This window comes from Mustela putorius, unplaced genomic scaffold, assembly GCF_011764305.1.
Source record: "Mustela putorius furo isolate JIRA1106 unplaced genomic scaffold, ASM1176430v1.1 tig00003858_pilon_pilon_pilon, whole genome shotgun sequence".
NCBI lineage: Eukaryota > Metazoa > Chordata > Mammalia > Carnivora > Mustelidae > Mustela > Mustela putorius.
In genome coordinates this window covers 27,518,321-27,538,917 of record NW_025422010.1, presented here as the reverse complement: position 1 = coordinate 27,538,917, position 20,597 = coordinate 27,518,321, and the positions used below count along the sequence as shown (strand labels likewise).

At 42.2% G+C, this 20,597-nt stretch overlaps 1 protein-coding gene across 2 annotated transcripts in view; it reads left to right on the top strand.

The window, feature by feature from the left end:
- Positions 1 to 500: 500 nt before the first annotated feature.
- The window catches only part of GAREM1 (GRB2 associated regulator of MAPK1 subtype 1), a 205,224-nt gene continuing 185,127 nt past the window's right edge, over positions 501 to 20,597 (top strand). Inside the window, exon 1 of one of the 2 annotated variants that reach the window (XM_045065489.1) lies at positions 501 to 1,094. In XM_045065489.1, coding sequence (XP_044921424.1) covers positions 974 to 1,094 — 121 coding nt within the window. In that variant the 5' untranslated portion in view covers positions 501 to 973. The remainder of the gene's footprint in view (positions 1,095 to 20,597) is intronic. The other variant, XM_045065490.1, reaches the window with a different exon arrangement.

Below are 20,597 nucleotides of genomic sequence, written 5' to 3'. Positions count from 1 at the left end.
CCCAGCAAAGTCTAGACTGGCAGGATTAACTTCCAGCCCCAGTGGTAGAGTTGTGGGGTTGGGGGAGAAACGCCAAGGAGTGCTCCACGCCTGCCTTTCCCTCCCGGTCTCTCTGTGACACTCTCAAGAGGTGGACACCAAAGAAGTCTCTCCTGTGGCCCGTATTAGCCACTCCAGCGGCAGGGTGGGGGGTAGCCCGGGACAGTGCCCGACGCCACGACTAGGGGAAGGACTCAGAGCTCGCTCCGGTCGTGCTGGGCTCCCGGAAGGGCCCTGGGCGAGGAAGGAGCCTGGGCGCGCGGTGACGCCCGGGAGGCTGCAGGGCGCGGGAACCGTCGGACGGGGGAGCGAGAGCTAAAGCTTGGAGAGCGCGCCGAGCCGCAGGCGTCGGCGGCCGCGGCCCGGAGGCTGACGCCCAGCCGAGCCCGCCGGGCCGCGGGAGGCGGAGCGGGCGGCGCCGGGGAGGCGGAGGCGGAGGCGGCGTCTCCCCGAGCTGCGCAGGCGTTGCTCGCACCTTGTTGGTCAGTGCTGGGAGCGCTGCTATGGCGTTTCTCAGACCCGCGGCTCCTCCTCACGAGCTCGAGGCGGAGGGAAGGAGGGGTAAGAGGAGGAGGCGCGAGGACGGCCGCCGCAGCTGCACACCCGGGGCCAGAGAAGGAGGCGGAGCGGGAGCCGCCGCAGCCACCCCGGCCGCCGCCGCCGCCGCCCGCAGCTGCGGGGCTGCTGCGAGTCCTCTCCGGGCTTGAGGGCACGCGGGGCGCCCCGGCCATGCCCCGCATTGGTAGCTGAGCCGGGCGCGGGCCCCCTCCCTCCCGGCCGCGTCAGCCGCGGTGCCCCCGGACTGCCCGCGGCCGGAGTGCCCGGCGCCTCCCGCGCGCCCCAGACCGCGAGCGCGAGCAGTCGCGGCCGCCGAGGCACGGGTGGTGCCGGCGGCGGCGGCGGCGGGAGCGCGGGGCAGGAGGAGGCGGGGAAGATGGACCCGGCGCCCTCGCTGGGCTGCAGCCTCAAGGATGTGAAGTGGAGCTCGGTGGCCGTTCCGCTCGACCTGCTGGTCAGCACTTACCGGCTGCCCCAGATCGCGCGGCTGGACAGCGGTGAGTCCCGGCCCGGCCGCCAGCTTAGGGCAGACCGGCCCGGACCGCAGTCTCGGCGCGGGTGTGCGCGCGTGTGCTGGGGTGGGTGGGATCGGGTGGGGAGTGGGCTGCCCGCCCCTCCGGCGCTGGAGTTGGCCCGAGCGGCTGCCGCAGCCCTAGCGCGTTGCTCTCAGCTATCCCCAGCAGCAGCTAGAGATGTGAAAATCAGAGCCCTTGCAGTATAATTAAAAAGCACGTCTTAAAAAAAAAAAAATCAACATTGGGGAAACCTCTGCAGATAGTAATTTTGGAGGCGAGCTGTCCCTCCTCACCCGCCTGCAAGAATTACTCAACCTGGGAAATCCTGAAGAGTTATCTTAGGCAACTTTCTTACAAAAATCATTGTGCTCTGGGTGGCATCATTATTTTGGATGCTCTCCCCCCCCTTCCCCCAGAAGCAGCAGATTTAAGAGGAAAAGCTCCTGGGTGACCAATGAAAGGGATCACATTTCTCAGAGACCTTTTATTACAGCTTGTCTGTTTTGTTTAACCGAACTGAAAGTAATTTGGGGCTGAGTGTAGAAAATGTTTTTAGCAGAAGTGATGGTATGCTTAAGGTCGTTATTAACACATCTCGAGCCTGGAAAACATTTAAGTCTCCAAAATCTATATTGATTGGGAACCTGAGCTCAGAACTAAGAATGCTTATATTTCCTGAAACTGACCACCAGAAACCAACCAGCCCCCCCCCCCAGCTGTTTGCTCTGCAGTGTGACATCTGCAAACAAGTGCATACTGTCAAGCAAGTAGACCCCTTTCAGTTTGAATTGTAACCCGTAAGGTGGCAATTTAGGTGTGTCTTGTCTTGTGTTTTCACAGTAACTTCAGATGATTAGGACTTCATGTAATTTCAGGCTGTTTTCAGGAACATGCTTCGCTGTGGGGCTGCTGGAAGCCCTTGGGCCCAGGCTGGCAGGCAAGCAGATAGAGCTGTGGTCACACAGGCCAAGTCAAAAGGAGGAGCACTGAGCAGAAAGATGTCATTTCAAGTCACATGGATTTGGGTTACTCCTTTTCTGGAGTACAGGACTGTGTAACATGAGATGTGTAAATGTCCAAAGGCATTTTCTTTTTCTTATCTGTGGGGTTCGATGAGACATTTGAAGTACTGATGTGAGAAGTAACTGCAAAAAAGTTCATGAAAGAAATTTTGGCCATGCTTTCTAGCCTTGTTTGGTTGGACATGGTAGTGGTGGGAATAAACTAGGAGTTTTCCAACTACTAATAAGTACAGATGAACCCAGGAAGGAAAGGTGGTGTGTGTTGAAGCATTTCCGCATGCAGTGGGGTGGGAAAGTGTTCCGTGCTTTAACTATGTATATGCAGGTCTGACTCTGTGTGTGTGTGTGTGTGTGTGTGTGTATTCATATTCACAGTGTTTCATTTCCTCTTCCACTGTGCAAAATTGTGTATATTGGAAGGTTTTGAGTCGTCACCTTTTCCGACCTTCTGTCATCACTGCACACTGCCAAAACTTCTTACCTAGGCAGAGATCATTGATGCATGTGGTATAAAAGTCACCCAAAAGCTTCATTAAATTCAAAGTTTAAGGAGCCTGAATGTCAATTGCAGATAGAACTTTTAGCTTTATTATCTGGTTTCCTATCCCTGCCATTCATAAGAAGGATCTGAATCAGCAGTATACTCATCCCACACTTCTTTTTAAAATTAGGACGTGGGTTGCAAGTCTTTAACACTGTGTCCTTTCAAGCTGTGGAATGGATTTTGATCATGTGTAATTCCCATTCTTGATGGTAAATTTTCTCTTATTATGCCTTGAGAATCAACAGTGGCACATACAATTTTGGAATCATAGCCAAATACAGCTTTATACCTTGTTCCTTAACAGTCCCATCTTATTTAAAAATTTTCTTGTTTTTAATAGCTGCATACTATTCCAGGGGATGGCTGTACTGTATAATCAAGTTCCTATGGTGGACATCAGTGGCTTTTTTTTTTTTTTTTAAGATTTTTTTTTTTTTTTCAATTTATGTGTGAGAGAGAGAGAATGAGAGAGGGAGAGAATGAGTGGAGAAAGGTCAGTGGGAGAAGAAGACTCTTCGCTGAGCAGGGAGCCCGATGTGGGACTCCATCCCGGGACTCCAGGATCATGACCTGAGCCGAAGGCAGTCACCCAACCAACTGAGCCACCCAGGTGCCCCATGGCTTCGTTTTTTTTTTTGTTGTTTTTTTTACTGTTACAAGTTGTGATGTAACGAAGGCCCTGACCCATAAATCTGTTTGGGTAGGAATATATTCCTGCCTTTCTGAATAGGTATGTGAATCTTTTTGAGTCCTGCAGATCCACTGTCAAATTGTTTCAGGATCTAAAGGTGATACTCATTTTAACTACTACGAGAATTGTGGGAGTGCCACTCTCCCCCACAGCCTTACAATATTAGTTATCCTTAAACAAACAAACAAACAAAAACTTTGCTAATGCTATGAGAAGAAAGTGTTAGCCTACCAATTAAATTTGGATAGCCTTTCAAAGAGTTGATCATTGATTCCATGCTTACTTTTAATCACATTTCACAGCAATGCTTGCAACATATTCAGGGTACGTCACCATGTTTATAAAAGCTGTAGCTGAAATCTCAGGTTTTGTGTTGTCCTCATTCTGTGTCCTTTTGCCAGTTTTAGCACTACAGGTACATTTTACACACAACACACACACACACACCCCATACTTAGACATGAAAGGTAGTCATTTTCCAAATCACTTATTTTATTTTATTTTTCAAATCACTTATTTTAAAAGAGGCTAGAAGGAAACTGAAAAACATGCCACTCACTGACGTGATGCCAAGAGGGAACTATTGGCTAATTATAAGCAGTCATTAAAGAACATTAAACATCTAACTTAATAACTATTGATTATTGAGTGCCAACTACGTGCTGTACGTTTCCAGGTGTTTGACACATATTTGTTTCAAATTCTCAGCACCCCATTTTAAGGACTTTGGGAACCTGAGATTCAGAGAAATTGAGTAACATACTTGGTAAATGTGCGGAGTGGGATTTTCAGCAAACTTTCTGACTCTAAAGAAAGACCTTTTATCTCAAACTTTACCTCTTCACACTAAATGGGAGTAGGTTTAAAGTAGGTCTAATGTCTACTCTAAATAGCCCCACTGTCTCTCTGAGAGCTTGAGGACCGGAAAGTCAATATTTTTCAAACAGTGTAGACACCGAATTAAGTGCTGGCCTCATCCATCATATTTAGACTACCTTCTGCTTCCCAAAGGAGCGGCTGACAAGACGGAAAGGGCAGTGGGGAAGAAGAGAGTACGAAATCAGAGAAAGAAGGAAAGACACGGTATCTGAGGGCTTGGGTACGTAGCCGTGCCTGTTGGGATTCCTCCTCAGTACATTTGCCATGCTTAAAACATCAACTACACAGGAAAGAACTCTCCAGTTCTTTGCATAATGCATGTTAACACCTGAACTGCCAGTCAGATAGATACATTCAATATTGCATCCCCAGCAGTGAAATTTGTCATCTTATGATAAGAGAAATACAAAATAGAGAGCCTTGTGGTCTTGCCTCATGAATTTTTCTGGAAAACAAAGAAGAGTACTCAAGAAGTAGCAATTCTCCTTAGGAAGTAAGATACAAGCTTGTCAGCCAAGGGCTATAACCCCATCAGCAATGCAGTTGAGATTAGTTATTTAACCTGGTCCTGGGGCTTAGAAACTGTTGGCTGTAGAACTGTGTTCGACAGCTGGACAGGAAGAGGGTGGAGAGAATGCTAATGCCCTCCCCATCTCCCACCCACCCTAGCTCACGACTAGGTAGGTGGGAAATTGTTCATTCTTTGTCTTTTCAGTTATTTCGTCTTGGAACGTCTCCAAAGGTTAGTCTATAGCAGTGTTCTTCCACTTTTTTTGTTCCTGTAGCTCCAAACAAATCCTGTAGAAGTCTGTACCCTAGGCACATTTTTAACGTGATTGCTAAAACTTTTCATCTTAAGTTTAAACAGTTGCAAAGGATGACATTTTTCAGCATCTTATAAATCTTGACCTTTTAAATTGTTACATTAAAATACTTTAGTAGGTCTATAATGGATTCCCAGTATCATTCGTTTTTAAAAAATGCATGAATAAGTTCTTCTTAAACAGTTAAAATCTTTATGCCCTTTTTCCTTTTTAAATTCATATTTATATTTTCCTTCCCTTACAGAATTCTATCCCAATCTAATGTATTTTTATGCTTAAAAGTGTCTTATCTATCAGTCATTCTTTCTGTAACAAAAATATATATAAATTGAAACCTAGTATCGTATTTTCCTTTTGACCTTAGGGCTCTTTCTAGTTGAATATTTCAGGTCATTTGAAATGAAGAATTGCAGATTACCTGATTTAGAAAAGGCATTGCAACCCAGGTGCTGAAGACTCCTTCCTCTACAGCATTAGCTTTTTTATTTGTTTCTTTGTTACTCACCCTGAGGTCTTTACACCCTGGGGTAATGCAGTTTAGAAAGATCTAAAGATACATTGTTTCTGTAAAATAGGTGAAGGGTCTTTGTGACAGGGAGGTAGGTGTTGGAGGACAGCTTCCTTTCATCCTGGGATGGATGTCCCTCACTGATAGCCTTGATCCCAGACTAATCAATTTTTAGCCAAAAGAATATTGGGAAGTTGGGGCACTGGAAATTGACACCCTTACAGCTGTGATGGGAAGTATTGGCTTTGCATCAAACATGTAGCCCTGTTTGAGAATGCTGGCCTCCATCAATGAAAAATGAGTTCATGGCCCTGTTTGCTGAAAGAGGACTACCAAGTCCTGGAATGACTGGGAGGGAGAAGACGACGGTAGGATTTGGAGGCAGCTGCAATGATGGATCAGGACCAGCCTCTCCTTTCCAGCTGTGCAGAGCAATCAGAGCCGGTGCTCAGCCCCAGGTGTGTTGGTGCTGGGGAGCTTGATCCTTGCTTTGTGCCGAAGTCCTTCTTTAACTAGCATGTACGTGCCTGGAAGGCTGAAGGAACAGAGGCATGGATGCTCTGAACCAGGCGAGGCTCCATGTGGCCGTTAGCAGATGTCAAAGGTGTTTCTGTTCTCAAAATCTCCATGACTGGTGTGTGTGTGTGTGTGCGTGAGTGCATGCATGTATAATTTCTTTTTCTAAATTAACTTAGTCTTTTTTTTTTTTCAAAGATTTTATTTATTTATTGACAGAGATCACAAGTAGGCAGAGGGGCAGGCAGAGAGGAAGAGGAGGAAGCAGGCTCCCTGCTGAGCAGAGAGCCCCATGTGGGTCTCAATCCCAGGATCCTGGGATCATGACCAGAGCTGAAGGCAGAGGCTTTAACCTGCTGAGCCACCCAGGCGCCCCTAGTGTCATCTTATTCCTGGAAGATCTGCTTCTCCATGGCTTCATTACCCCTGACATTCTGTGTTGTAAGAGGGTACATATGCCCTGGGTTGGAGAGACAGTAGTTGAAAGAATGCTGGATTTGGAGCCTAGAAACCTCGCCACTCAGGTTCACGAACTGACATTTCATAGTTATGGACCTTAGTGATACCCCTTTGATTTGTAGAAATCTCATGCAGAAGAAGATGTACATTATCCTAGTCCATGTATCTCATAGTTACTGGTTAATTTGTTTCTTCAGTCAGCTCATATTTAGTAGTAGCCCCTGCTATGTGTCAAGCCATTGTTATAAGTTTGGGGTCGGTAAACCTGAACAAATCAGAAATCTCTGTCCTCATGCATCCAGCATTCTTGGGTATCTGCTTAGTATGAGAGTTAAATGCAATAATATATGTGAAATACGCATGTATTGCAAAGCAGCACCCATAAGATTGGAGTAGTGGAGGTGTAGACCAGTTGAGAGGGAGGCTTCAGATGTATCAGAAAGGCACTGAGTAATTCTTTATTATTTTTGTACAGCTAAAGATACCAAGGGAGATGCTCAGGGTGACATCACTCTGTTTCCTTCTGAGTATTTCAGATCTGGTCTTCGACCAGTTATAAAAAGGTGGGGTTAAGGTCTTTATCAGAGAGAAAGTGTTAGGAGCTAACTAACCCAAGATTGGGTTTGGGAGAGACCAGAGAAGGAAGTTAGGAAAGAAACTTTTCACATCATCCAGCATCACATGTAAGTCTGACCAAATGCTACCAAGACCCTTGAACCTATTTCTAGTAGATATGTTTCTAGTAGATACTCATTGCTACTTTTCGTGTCGTGATGGTTTTCTGAGTACTTACATGACTGTTAGCAGGAAGGGAGTGCCTTGAATAATGTCATATACCAAGTGGGTGCTAAAGAAAATCTCTCGAATATTCTTTCATGTACCAAAGTCTTTGACTTTCCTCTAATTGGCCATGCCTCTGGATTAATGAAAAAAGAATGGGAAGGGATATTTTGGGGGGCGGTGGGCAGGGGTATGCATTCAGACCCACAAGACAAGATTTGGACATTGCTCCTTCAGCCTCTTGCTTTTCAAGTGAGGTGGCTGTTTTGAAAACCCTAACACACTCTGGCTGTCTGTGAAAGGAAACTGGTTTGACCGTTGTGATCGACTGTGTCATAGTTTAAAGAGCATATTTGAGTCTCTTTTGCTCTTTTGGCTGCCTTACCGAAATAGCAAGTCCTAGTAGGCCAGCTTGTAAACTCATTATTTTTGAGATTCCTGAGGTATCTGTCTTGGTACTTACTTACTGAGCTGCAGTTCTAGGCAGACTCTTAAACTCCCTCTAGTCTTCTGCGGGACCATCAGTCTTAAGAACATCAGCTATTATGTGTAACTTGAAAAATAACTTTATTGCTGGCTTATGTATTATTTTGTCATATTTGACAAAATAGGAAATACCTGTTAAAATATTTTAAATGCCATGGGATTTAAGCCGTTTAGAAGACATTTCCACAAGAAGATGCTCCCCCACACTTCAGCACCCAGCCCTGCTCCTTAGTGGCACAAAAATGTTTCCTTGAGTTTCAGGTTAAAGGTATCTATAATTATTTTTGCTATTTCCCAGCTCCTAGCACAATGCCTGGCATATGAGAGATATTTCATAAGCAGTTAATTACATGAATGAGCAAACCTCAGAATTAAACATTTCAGGTCCCAAATGTCTGTATTACTAAAGCATCTATGACTTCTGCATGTTTGAAGTAGAATTTCACTTTTGTTTCAGCTGTGATAGACATATTCGTAAATACATAAATTGAACTAAGATGGTGGGTCCCCAAATTAGCAGTAGGGAAAATACTTAGTGGACCGTCATGATAAAATAGTGATTCTTAGGATCATTAGCTATTAATATTTAAAAAAAAATATTTCTGGAAATTACAACTCTTTTTTAGATTCTTTGCTCTCTTACTTGTTCTTTTGTTCCAAAATTAAAATGCCTCCTTTACATATTACATGTAGCTGTGTCACTGAATGTTTAATTTTGTATGGACTGGAATACCATCAGTCTCTGGAATCAGTCAACTCTTACAGTATAATAAAGAATAGGACTGATCAGATACTCAGCTAACCATTTAACTCTCCAATGTTTCATCTTCTCAGGGTACCAGGGATTTTACTTCTAAGCAAAGTAAGCCACTTGGTTATAAAACTACAACTGCTAATTTGGTACAGTTGTCATCTTCCTAGAATAGCCGCAAGATTGACTTGAGACCTTAGCGTCTTAATCCCAGACAATGAGTTTCTTTTTATGCCCTTGTGGAAGTATTACATGGTGGTAAAAGAGGGAAAAAACAATGTTCCCAAGGCTTTTTCCAGTTTTGTGGATGAATTACTTTGTTATTAAAGGGCAAGTCATTTTAATTGATTCTGCTAATTCTTAAACCTAGTTTGAAATATTTAAATGCCACTTGGGCTTTGATGACTTAATGGTTGTTTAATAAATACCAAGTTATTGAATTTAAAATGCAATAGGAAGTCCTATAGCAATGAAGATATTTGTTATTTAGGTTAATATTTAACATCTTCAGTAAGTTGTTAGGATTAGGAGGGAATGTGAACAGTGCTTACAGATATATCCTTGTGAATATCTAAAATAAGTTATGTTCTGTCGTTTTTATCCACTCAGTAGAGGAAAACTTCCTTGGTCAGAAATTTTATTTTTCAAATATGATGGCTTTCTCAATACCAGAGTTTATGATGTTAGAAATGAGGATTTGCTCTTGATAATTAGTTCAGGTAATTAGTTCACATTTTTTCTTGTGGCAGGGAACGGATTCAGATATCTAAAAGTGACCAAAAAGGGGTAAACGTTTACTTTTCTATTTTAATATTTTGCTACGTTGTAGGTAATTAGGAAGCACTGGTTATAACAGTCTGTCATGCATTCAAAAATGGATTAGTGAAATGCCTCAGGAAACACATCCATCTGTACACGTGTACTCACGATTGAGATTGACACTCACTTTGAATGGCCTCTCTATCAGCAACGTGTGAGCAAAAGATGGTTGGAATCAAAGAACTAGCATTCATTCCATTGTCATTGGTAGTCCTCAGGGAGCTTGTGCTGTTTGGTCTGTTTCAGGTTAACAGTTGAAATAATGCAAGATCCCTTTTTACCTTGAACCGTACTGACCTACGAAATCAATCACCAGAGGCAAGTTAAAAACAGTTTAGTTAGTCATGTCTAAAGAGAGAGAGAGCTCTAGAATATGCAGATTACCTACTTAAACATAAGAAAGAAACAGGAGGCTTTTTACAGATATTCTGTTAACCTTTTTTTGTTCCCCCTGTTTATTTTGGTCCCAGCTTTTGCGAGAAACAGAGAGCCACTGATAATAGAGAGGATCAGAAGAAATTTTCACAAGTTCATCATGGCCAGGTTATAGCAGTTAAGGGTGATTTTAGTAGTGCATAACAGGAGAAAAAATAGTGATTTGTACAACATGGAGATTTCTTTCTTTTCATATAAAAGGAGTCTGAAGGCATATATTCCAGGATAAATATGGCAGGTCGGGAGTGAAGGACCAAGGCTCCTCGTGTTTTCTGCTCTTCATGCTTAGGAGGTGGTTTTCACTTCATGGTCCTTAATGGTTGCTGGAGCTCTAGCCATCACGTGTACATCTCATACAGCAGGAACCTAACATAGCACTTCACTTACATCTCATTGGTCAGGACTTACTCCACTATAGGCAGGCATATAAGGAACTGATGTCTTAACTGGATACAGTACTCGTGAGTTCTTACCACAGGAAGGGGAGCATGGGACACAGGGTGCTGTTTAGCAGTCTCTGCCATTTAGATTTGTGCTTAGATGCTTTTTCTTCACCTTTTTCCCCTACACAAAATCTTAGCAAAACAGCTGTACATTCAGCCCGGATTCCTTAACATCTTCTTGTACAGGTTTTTTCTTTAGCTCAGATAGTTTGAACCTCTTGCCCCAGCCTTTCTCTTTTCATCCTTGAGCATGAGCTAAAATCTTAAAGCAGTTCCATTGAAAGGCCCTCTATTAAACATGAAAGCACTTTATAAGTAAGCCATGAATAGTTGTATACTTGTAAAAAAAATATTGTTATAGGACACTCCTCACATTCTTTATGGCTTGCATATTTTTCGGGTTTTTCTCTCTGATCTGATGCACACAATGGAAATAGTTGTCCATTTGTTTAAAGATACTTTTCTTCCCCCTCTTGCTTTCTTTTGCCAGAGAGGCTTGGTGGTGGTGTTTTAAGAAGGTATTTGCTATTTTCTTCCAGATATCGTTATTATTGAGAGTTTGGAAACTATAGACCAAAAAAGGACAAAAATGAATATCAGTTTTAATTTCAGAAGTTATATAACTTGTTATGTAACCACTATTAACATTTTCCTGTTATGCAGGCATGGCATGTAAATGGAGACTATAAAAGTGGGGGGAAAAAATGTCAGACCAAATCGTATATAAAACTGCATTTTTGATTTCACAATAGATTATGAGCGTTTTCCTTCATTATTAGTATCTCTTAAAAATAAAATTGTTAGGACTGAATGGGATTCCGTTATTAGCAATAAACCACTATTTGGTGGTTTTTTAGTTGTTAGACATTTTTTTAGTTGTTAGACCATTTTTTAGTTGTTAGACATTTGGTTGTTTTGAGTATCATGTTTTCGAGGATATCCATGTAATTGAATTGGTCAGTTATATATTATTTCATTATTTGGGGTTCCTGGAAATGGGATTATTATTTAGAATTTATTATTTTTAAATTGTTGATGTGTGTTGCCAGATTGTACCCAGGAAAGTTTGTACCATTAGGAGTGAATGGGTAAGTTTATCACTTTGTACATCATTGAATATCATGGCTATTTCTTAGTCTTTGCCAATTTAGATAATTTAAATACTGGCACTTTTTCTCATTTGTGTTTCTTTGATTACTACTAGAATATCACCATTAATTTTATCATATTTTGTGAATTTTATGAGCCCTTTGTTCCATTTGTTTGGTAGAGTTTTTCGAAGCTATACTTCTCCTTATCAACCTGGATATTGGGTTTAAGTGTGATGTTCTTTGTTGCATTTGTGGCCAGTCCTCTGGACAAAGGAATCCTCTTCCGCTGTATAAAATAAAATAATCTCATGAAAATCTTGGTAAAACCGTGCTGTGTATTCACAACATGAATTCAAGTCATGGAGAGGAGAGGACCCCACAGATACTTTTTTGTTGATAATTCCTCTGCATTGCATGAAATTTAAGCTAACCAATAAGGTTCATCCGTATTTGGTTTTCAGGGCTAAGAATAAGTTGACAAGTTTACTACATTTGGGGCAGTTAGTGTTTCCTGTTCTCTCTTTCACAAAAGGTAGACCGTGAGAGCCTGTTGAAGCTTAGAGCCCGAGTGCCAGTGTGAGAGAATAAATAACAGATTCACAGACAGCTTCCAGACACCAGGGAGAAAAGCAAACGAGATCGTTTGAGTGTCATTTCATTTCTTCTGTTGAATGTCTGGGTCAGTGTCCGCTTCAGTGTGATGTCTAAGAAGAAGGGAACCACAGACAAGGAGCAAAAGCCTAGTTTAATTCTTTTTGTATAGGCAGTGATCGATGGGGAATAAAATGTGTATCTGTTTACCCACTTGGCACAGAGGACTCTTTGAATAGTTCTGTTTATCAGTGGGTTTAGGTGACAGTTGCTCAAAGTGAAGTACAAGATGACTTTAAGATTATTTTGCCAGGGGCGCCTAGGGGGGCTCAGTGGGTTAAAAAAACCTCTGCCTTCGGCTCAGGTCATGATCCTGGGGTCCTGGGATCAAGCCCCACATCGGGCTCTCTGCTCCCCAGAGAGCCTGTTTCCTCCTCTCTCTCTCTGCCTGCCTCTCTGCCTACTTGTGATCTCTGTCTGTCAAATAAATAATAAAATCTTTAAAAAAAAAAAGATTATTTTGCCAAAGAAATTTCAGATTAACTTTACAGTAGATCAGGTAGTTTATGAATTGTTCTACCCTCCCTCTAGTGTTCTCTCTCTCTTTCTCTCCATCCTTCTCTTCCTCTCTCTCCCTCCTCTCCCCCTCACTCTCACTCAGTCACTCTTTTTTCTTTTTCTTTTAAGATGTACTTATGTGAGAGAGAGAGAGAAAAGGCCGGGGTGGGGGCGGGTGGGCGAGGGGCAGAGGAAAAGGGAGAGAGAGAATCCCAAGCATACTCCCCACTGAGTGCGGAGTCCCACGGGGGGCTCCATCCCATGATCTCAAGATTGTAACCTAAGTGGAAACTAAGGAGTTGGATGTTTAACCCCTGGGCTGCCAAGATACCCTGCTCACTCTCCTTTTCTTGAGTCAGTTGGGAAGATGCAAATCTGAGTAGACTCTGCAGTTGAATACTGTGATACAGGGGACTGGGGCGGGGTGGGGGGCGGTGGCTCAGACAGTTAAGCCTCTGCCTTCATCTCAGGGCATGATCCCAGGGTTCTGGGATCAAGTCCCCCATTGGGATTGCTGTTCAGCGGGGAGTCCTGCTTCTCCCTCTACCCGCTCCCTGCTGCTGCTGCTGCTTGTGCTTTCTCTCAAATTAAAAAAAAAAAAAAAAAAAGAGAATACAATACTTACTACACTTATTATGCTAATAACTGGAGACCAGAGAGAAGGGAAGGAGGAAAATATATGAACTAAGCATAAATATCTAGTTTCTAAATTGTCATAATGAAACAAAACTTCATTTCCCTTGATGGTAAACATAGTATATTCATTATGAAGAATTTGAATACATAAAAATATTTAAAATATTTAAAGACTAAAGATAAACTGAGCTCCTACCACCTTGAAATAACCACCATCAACATTCTAGTGACTGTCCTTCTCATGTGTCCTCTCTTCACACTACACAGACACACACACTTACAGTTTTACACGAACAAAGCATTTTAGGGTTTTTTTTTCTTCCTCCCTTCATATCAACCCCCATTCCTCCAACCCAACCCTGCCTACCCACCAACCCACTTTAATAATCCAGTACATACTGTTCTTTTCTCCATCCTCATACAATCCCATGTTGACATTAGATACACATACAAAGGTACATATTGGAAGAGAAATGTGTCATTGCTTTATAAAACTGGGATTATTTTTTACTTTTTTTTTTTGTTTTTTTCTTATATCACTCATGGGAATTTTTCAGAAATACAAAGTCATTCTTTCTTCATAGCTGCATAATATTCCACAGTGTGGAAATACTCCTGTTGATTTGGTGATCAGTTTGTTTATAATTGTTAGCCTCTGAATAATACTTCACTAAACCTCCATATGCCTAAGTCATTCATTTGCTCATTGTTTTTATAGAAGTCTGTGATTTCTATCTCATTTTTTATTTCCTCTCCTAAAACATCCTTGATAGCACTGTCTTACTGATTTTCTTAATCGTACATGCAGAGATCAAAATTAAATCTTTTTAGAAAAAATATAGGGGGAAGTGGGTTTTCCATCCCAGTACCACAATTCACAGAAGTTGATTTGATTTAAATCAATTCACAGGAATTGATTTAATAGATGTTGCCAAAATGCTGTCCAAAAAGTCCATAACGATTCTCATTTCCATCACTGATGTAGGAGAATAACAGTTCTCCAAGTCCATGTCATCATTAGCTGTTATAAAGTTTTTTTTTTTTTTAAAGATTTTATTTATTTGACAGACAGAGATTACAAGTAGACAGAGAGGCAGGCAGAGAGAGGAAGAAGCAGGCTCCCCACCAAGCAGAGAGCCTGATGCGGGACTCGATCCCAGGACCCTGAGATCATGACCTGAGCTGAAGGCAGAGGCTTAACCTACTGAGCCACCTAGGTGCCCCTGTTACAAAGTTTTTAAAAACGATTTGCCAGCCTCATGGATACAAAATGAGATGTTATTGCTATGTTAATTTGCATTTCCCTGGCTCTTAGGATTTTGTGCCCTTTTTATATGATTGTTTACCACTTAGAATGCTCTTCTGCAAATTGAAATCATACTTTTGCTGGTTTCTCTGTTGTTGACTCCTTCTTTCCAATTTCTAGATGCTATTTGTATGTTACAGAGAGAGTTTTCCTTACTTATATTTATCTTTTGACTATGTTATATTTATCCATTTCAGAGTTTTAAATTTTTATATGGACAGACAAGTCTCTTGTGTTTTCACTCTTGGCTAAGAAGGATCTTCCCAACCCGTGGAATATATGTGTAGTTTCTTAGCTATTCCAGGAGGATTTAAAAAGTTTTTTTTATTTAAGTCATTAATCTATCTGGAATTAATTTTTGCATATGATGTAAGATTTTTATTTTCTTCCAGACTTGTTATGCCAGCCCATTTACTCAAAAGTTTGCTTAACTACTGAATTGAACTATCTTTGTCAAATTTATTTTGCTCTTTAAAAGCAGAAGAATATATTTCAGCTGCACCTGTCTTTTGGGGAATGCATTGGGCTGTGATCTAAGAATACTTGTAGTTAATGAAATCTGAAAACAGTCCTTTATTCCTCAAAGAGAAGTGGCCATGACCACCCCAGTCTTGACTTACTCTTCTTTTCCAATGGCTGTGGGAGGCCTGAGATTTGTTTTTCTAAAGAAAATTTTAATTCATTTTAAAGCCAGCACTACCCTGGTGAGTCTGGGAAATGATAGTAACTTGTTAAATGCCTTCTGGAATATAGTCCAGATGCTTTGGCAATAAGTTTTCTCCAGGGAAGAATCTGTTTTAAAATGATACTTTACTAAGCTGCTGTTCGTGCGCGCGCGCGTGTGTGTGTGTGTGTGTGTGTGTTTGTGTGTGTGAGAGAGAGAGAGAGCAGAGCAGAGAATGTGCCTTTCAGAATTTAAGAAGCAGTTGCAGTTTGCACTCTTTAGACTACTTAATTAATTGAAAGTGTATTTCCTCCATTTGTTTTTGGATTGGGGTACACTTTCATTATTTTATTTTTTATTTTTATTTTATTTTATATTCAAGTAATCTCTATACCCAGCTGGGTGCTTGAACCCACAACACTGAAGTCAGGAGTCACATGCTCCACCAACTGAGTCAGCAAGGTGCCCCTTTCACACGCCATTCCTTTTTTTTTTTTTTTTTAAGATTTTATTTGGGGTGCCTGGATGGCTCAGTGGGTTAAGCCTCTGCCTTCGGCTCAGGTCACGATCTCAGGGTCCTGGGATCCAGCCCCACATCGGGCTCTCTGCTCAGCAGGGAGCCTGCTTCCCCTTCTCTCTCTCTGCCTGCCTCTCTGCCTACTTGTGATCTCTGTCAAATAAATAAATAAAAATCTTAAAAAAAAAAAAAAAGACTTTATTTATTCATGTGACAGAGAGAGCATAAGCAGGGGGAGCAGGAGGCCAGTGAGGGAGAGCAGACTCTTTGCTGAGCTGGGAGCCCAATGGCCAGCTGGATCCCAGGACCCTGGGATCATAACCTGAGCTAAGGTAGACACTTAACCAAATGAGCCACCCAGCTGCCCCTCACACACCATTCTTAATGGTGTTTAAAAATTTCGTGTGTTTACGTGTGTTACGTGTGTTTAAAAATTTCATTATGGCCCACATCTGTTCATTTTTAAAGACTTCAAGTAAATTTCTCTTACATATTCCTTACTTCCCGCAGAATCTTTGATGCATTGTCTTCTTGAGTGTCTTAATTTCATATGCAAGGACCAAGAGTAACTCTTCTTAGGAAAAACAGAGGGCAACATGGGCCTTTTCAATGTCAAAACCCGGACTGCATAAATAAAGGAGAAAATAAGTAGTATGAGAAGAGACTCAACAAATTATTCTCTGAAACCTTTTCTCCTGCATGACCTCTGCATAAAACTACAACAAAATCTCAATCCTGCATTCCATGAGGATCTTTAGTAGGTCGGAGTCAGGCATAGGTAGAAGTTTTATCACTGCTCTTTTTAGCTCTTTCTAAGCCATCTGAGAGCAGGCGTCCCGTCTTCTCTTCTCATTGTACATTTCACAGGGTGTAGTAGGACTCTGGCACAGGGTTTTGGGGATACCCCAGCTTATCCATAAAGCATTTGCAAGCCCAGCCCCACTACACACACAGGTTTCTGCACTCTGTTCTTCACCTTGTGACCTGTTAGCAAGTTCTGGGCAAGGAAGGAATGATAATTCCAGCAGCCGGCCACTCCTTCCTGCTTTTCAGTTCAAGGGTTTCAGAGTTCTTTTCCAATCTCTGACTTCTCAAATTATCTCAACCTTAGAAGAGACTCAGTGTATGAGGTTATGTCTTATTTTAGGACTTACTGAATTATATTTACATATATTAACCTCATGGAAAGAAGATGAAAAATATTCTGAGTCTGGGTGAAGTGAACTCAGCATTAAAATTTTGCTGGAAGAACCTTGAGATTTGGTGATACTATTTAATCATAAGCTGTTTATCCTGTGTTGTGAGAATATATTTGAAAATGGAAATGGACATATTTCACCATTTCCAAAGTATGCATTTTAATAGCCCTGAAATTGGGATGCATCTTATAATTAATGGTATGTCGTAGTTTAATCAGCCATGTTTATTCTTTCTTGATTGTTGTGAAGTAATGACTGTATTACGAGGGATAGCATCTTTAATTATACGAGTTGTGGTAGTTCCATAGAGTATCTTTGCGTCAGATAATTTTTTTGAGTCAGAAACTCAGACTTCTAGTGGATGTTCCAACACAGGGTAAGCTAAGCTGAAAATCAGGAATGTTCTCTGAACTAGCCATCTCTAATGAAGAAAATATCAGGGTTCCATTTAACAGGGAAGGCAGGGTTCCCTGTTCTGTACAACCATGGTGTAATTTTCCCTCCTACTACATTTTTAAACTTTAAAAAAATAACTTGATTTCTTTTTTAAAAAAAATTTATTTATTTGAGAGAGAGAGAGGGAGAGAGAGAAAGCATGAGCAGGGAGAGGGAGAAGCTGACTCCCTGTGAAGCAGGGAGCCCAGCGTGGGGCACTATCCCAGGACCCAGAGATTGTGACCTGACCTGAAGGCAGACACATATCTGACTTAGATACCTAGGCGCCCCCAAAATAACTTGATTTCTCTAGCCCCTACCTTACTCTCTCCTCCATGGGGGCAGGCACTGACTTCCGTGTTCATCATGGTGTTCCCAGCACCCAGAAGTTTCCAGATTGTCACCTTGGCAACATATACACGTGCAGTCAAGCCTGGTTTGAGGACTGTTCTTTGGCACAGTCTACAACACACACACACACATACACACTCATAGTGTAGTGGGTTGAATGGTGGCTCCATGTGTCCACGTCCAAAGCTGTAAGTCATTGGTTGTTTTATTTGGAAAACGAGTCTTTGCAGGTGTAATTGGAGTCTTGAGATGAGATCATTCCGGATTACCTGAGTGGGCTCCAAATCCAATAACAAGTGCCATTCCAACAGGAGAGAGGCAGAGGGAGACTTGAGACGGAAGAGGAGGCGGCAGAGGCTGGAGTGAAGGAGCCACAAACCAAGATTGCCTGAACCCACAAGACGCTGAGAGAGGCAGGGAACAGAATCTCCCTCAGGGCCTTTCAAGGAAGTACAGCCCTTGCCAACAGCTTGATTTTGTTCTTCAGGCGTCTAGAACTGTGAGAGTATAAATTTCTGTTGTTGTAAGTCCCTCACTTTGGGAAAATTTATTACGGCAGCCAAAGGAAACTAGTACGCATACAGAAACACACACACACACAGAAGGAAGCACACGCATATGTAAATACACAGTTTTTGCTAGCCTGTTGTTTCAAAATGACAGATGATTTTTCAGTTAGAGGTTATAAATACATAACCACCTTTTCTAGGTTTGCAAAGTAATAGTTCACCCTAGCACCCATCAGTAGGCTGATGCCCATGTGGGATTATGGAATGTGGTTTTCATAATGGTGTTCATTTAACAACGATGGATCCCATGCCTGCTGCTGTCTTCTAAGCATAGTACTAAGTTCTGGGAACACGAAGGGGCATAAGTGTAGTCCTGATACTGGAGTTCAGAGCCCCGCTGGGAGCATAGTTATTGACTGTTCTTTGACTTAGCATCTTGTCTATTCTTCCACAACTAATAACGTGTAATAAGCATCAAAATGCTCCCTTTGAAAGGTCAGCTTACTATTGCGCAGAGCTCTTGAGGAAAGTTGCACAGAAAATGTTAATTGACTACTGAGCTAGTCCCTGAAGAGGGGTAGAGTTTGGGTGGGTTAGGAAGAGGGGGAGTGCTTTTTCTCACAGAGGTTAGGAACATCCAGAACAGAGGCAGCTGATGGAGGGTGATAGGAGATAAGGCCCCGAAGGCAAGTTGGAAGCAGATTTTGAAGAGCTGTAACATGTGGGAGTTTGACCTTTATCTTGTGGCTAACCTGGTGGCTCTTAGCCTTTGGCCTCTTTTCCAGGACACAGATAACAGAGGGTGTTTGAACAGAATACAGGCGTAGCTTGGTGATACATCAGGTTTGGTTCCAGACCACCGCAGTAAAGCAAGTATCACCATCCAGCACGTCAAGTGAATGTGTTTGGTTTCTCATCTTATATAAATGTTATTACTTAAACTGTACTGGAGTCAGTTAAGTGTTGTGTCTAAAGCAACAATGTATATACCTTAATTATAAATTATTTAAAAAAATGTTTCCCATCACCTGAGCTTTCAGAGAGTCGTAATCACTGATCACAGATACCATGAGAAATACAATAATGAAAAAATTTGACATGGTGAAAATTGCCAAAACGTGACACAGAGACATGAAGTGAGCATATGCTGTTGGAAAAATGGTGTGGTCAGTGCAGAGTTGCCCCAGACCTTCAATTGGTAAAAATGCAGTATTTTCAAAGCACAATAAAGCAAAGTGCAATAAAATTAGCTTTGCCTGTAAACTGCCACAGAATCCACTCGGGTCTGAAATTTTGATGAACCCCAGCATAAAAATTAGTACGTAATGAACAACAATGATAACGTACTCTGATAACGTGTAAGCTACTCATATCAGTAGCAGTCTCCAGAGAGGCTCACTGTAGAATCTTGAGCTTTGTGCACATCCTTACCCTGCTAAACCCCATCCCTTTTTGTTTCTCTCAAGAAAACATTTTAGAATTTGAGAGTCAGGGTGTGTGGGTGGCTCAGGCAGTTGAGCGTCCAGCTCCTTGATTGCAGCTCAGATCATTATCTCAGGGTTTTGAGATCGAGTCCCACACTGGGCTCCATGCTGGGTGTGGAGCCTGCTTGGAATTCTCTCCCTGCCACCCCCCCCCACCATGTTCTGTCTTTAAAAAAAAAAAAAGAATTTGAGTGAGGCAAGTTTTCACCGAGTAACTGGAGTGCACTCTAGTTTTTATTTCAAGAATAAATTAGGGGCGCCTGGGTGGCTCAGTAGGTTAAGCTTTGGACTCTTGGTTTTAGCTCAGGTCATGATCTCAGGGTGGTGGGACGGAAACACTCGTCCCCCACCCCCATGCACTCCGAAGTCCGCTTCTCCTCTCCCCCTCCCCCCACTCACATGCACACATACACTCTCTCCCTCTCCCAAATAAATCTCTTTTTAAAAGAATAAGTTATCTGAGAAACTTTAATATTTTACTAAATACTAGTATTGAGCAATTCATCCCACAACTAGCCGTGTCACCATATCTCAGTCCGAAGATCAGTGTCAAGCAAATGACTCATCCTTGTTCCCAGAGTACCAAGCACAGTGCTTGTTTACAGAAGTGCTCCTCAAGTGTTTGTTAATAGGAGCAGTGGGAAAATGTTGAAGGGCTTTTGGTATGGGAAGCATTCCATCATATGTAGTTTCTACAAGGATCGTTGTGGTGTCCTTTCAGAAGATTGTTTAGGGCAGGAAAAGTTCGGTGTACTTGAATGATAATATTTGGAAGCTGTAGGGTTGTAATCAAGGAGAAAGATGGCCTCTTGCCAAAACTTGTTCAGTGGGAATATAGAGGAGGGGGTGAATTGGAAATATTTCAAAGGTGAGATTTACGTTGGGATACGGGGGCTGTGAGGAAGAGGGAAGCATTCAGTAGTCCCGAGTTAACTGGCTTGGGTGCTGATGCCCTCATCAGAGAAACGCTGAGATGGCACTTGTTTA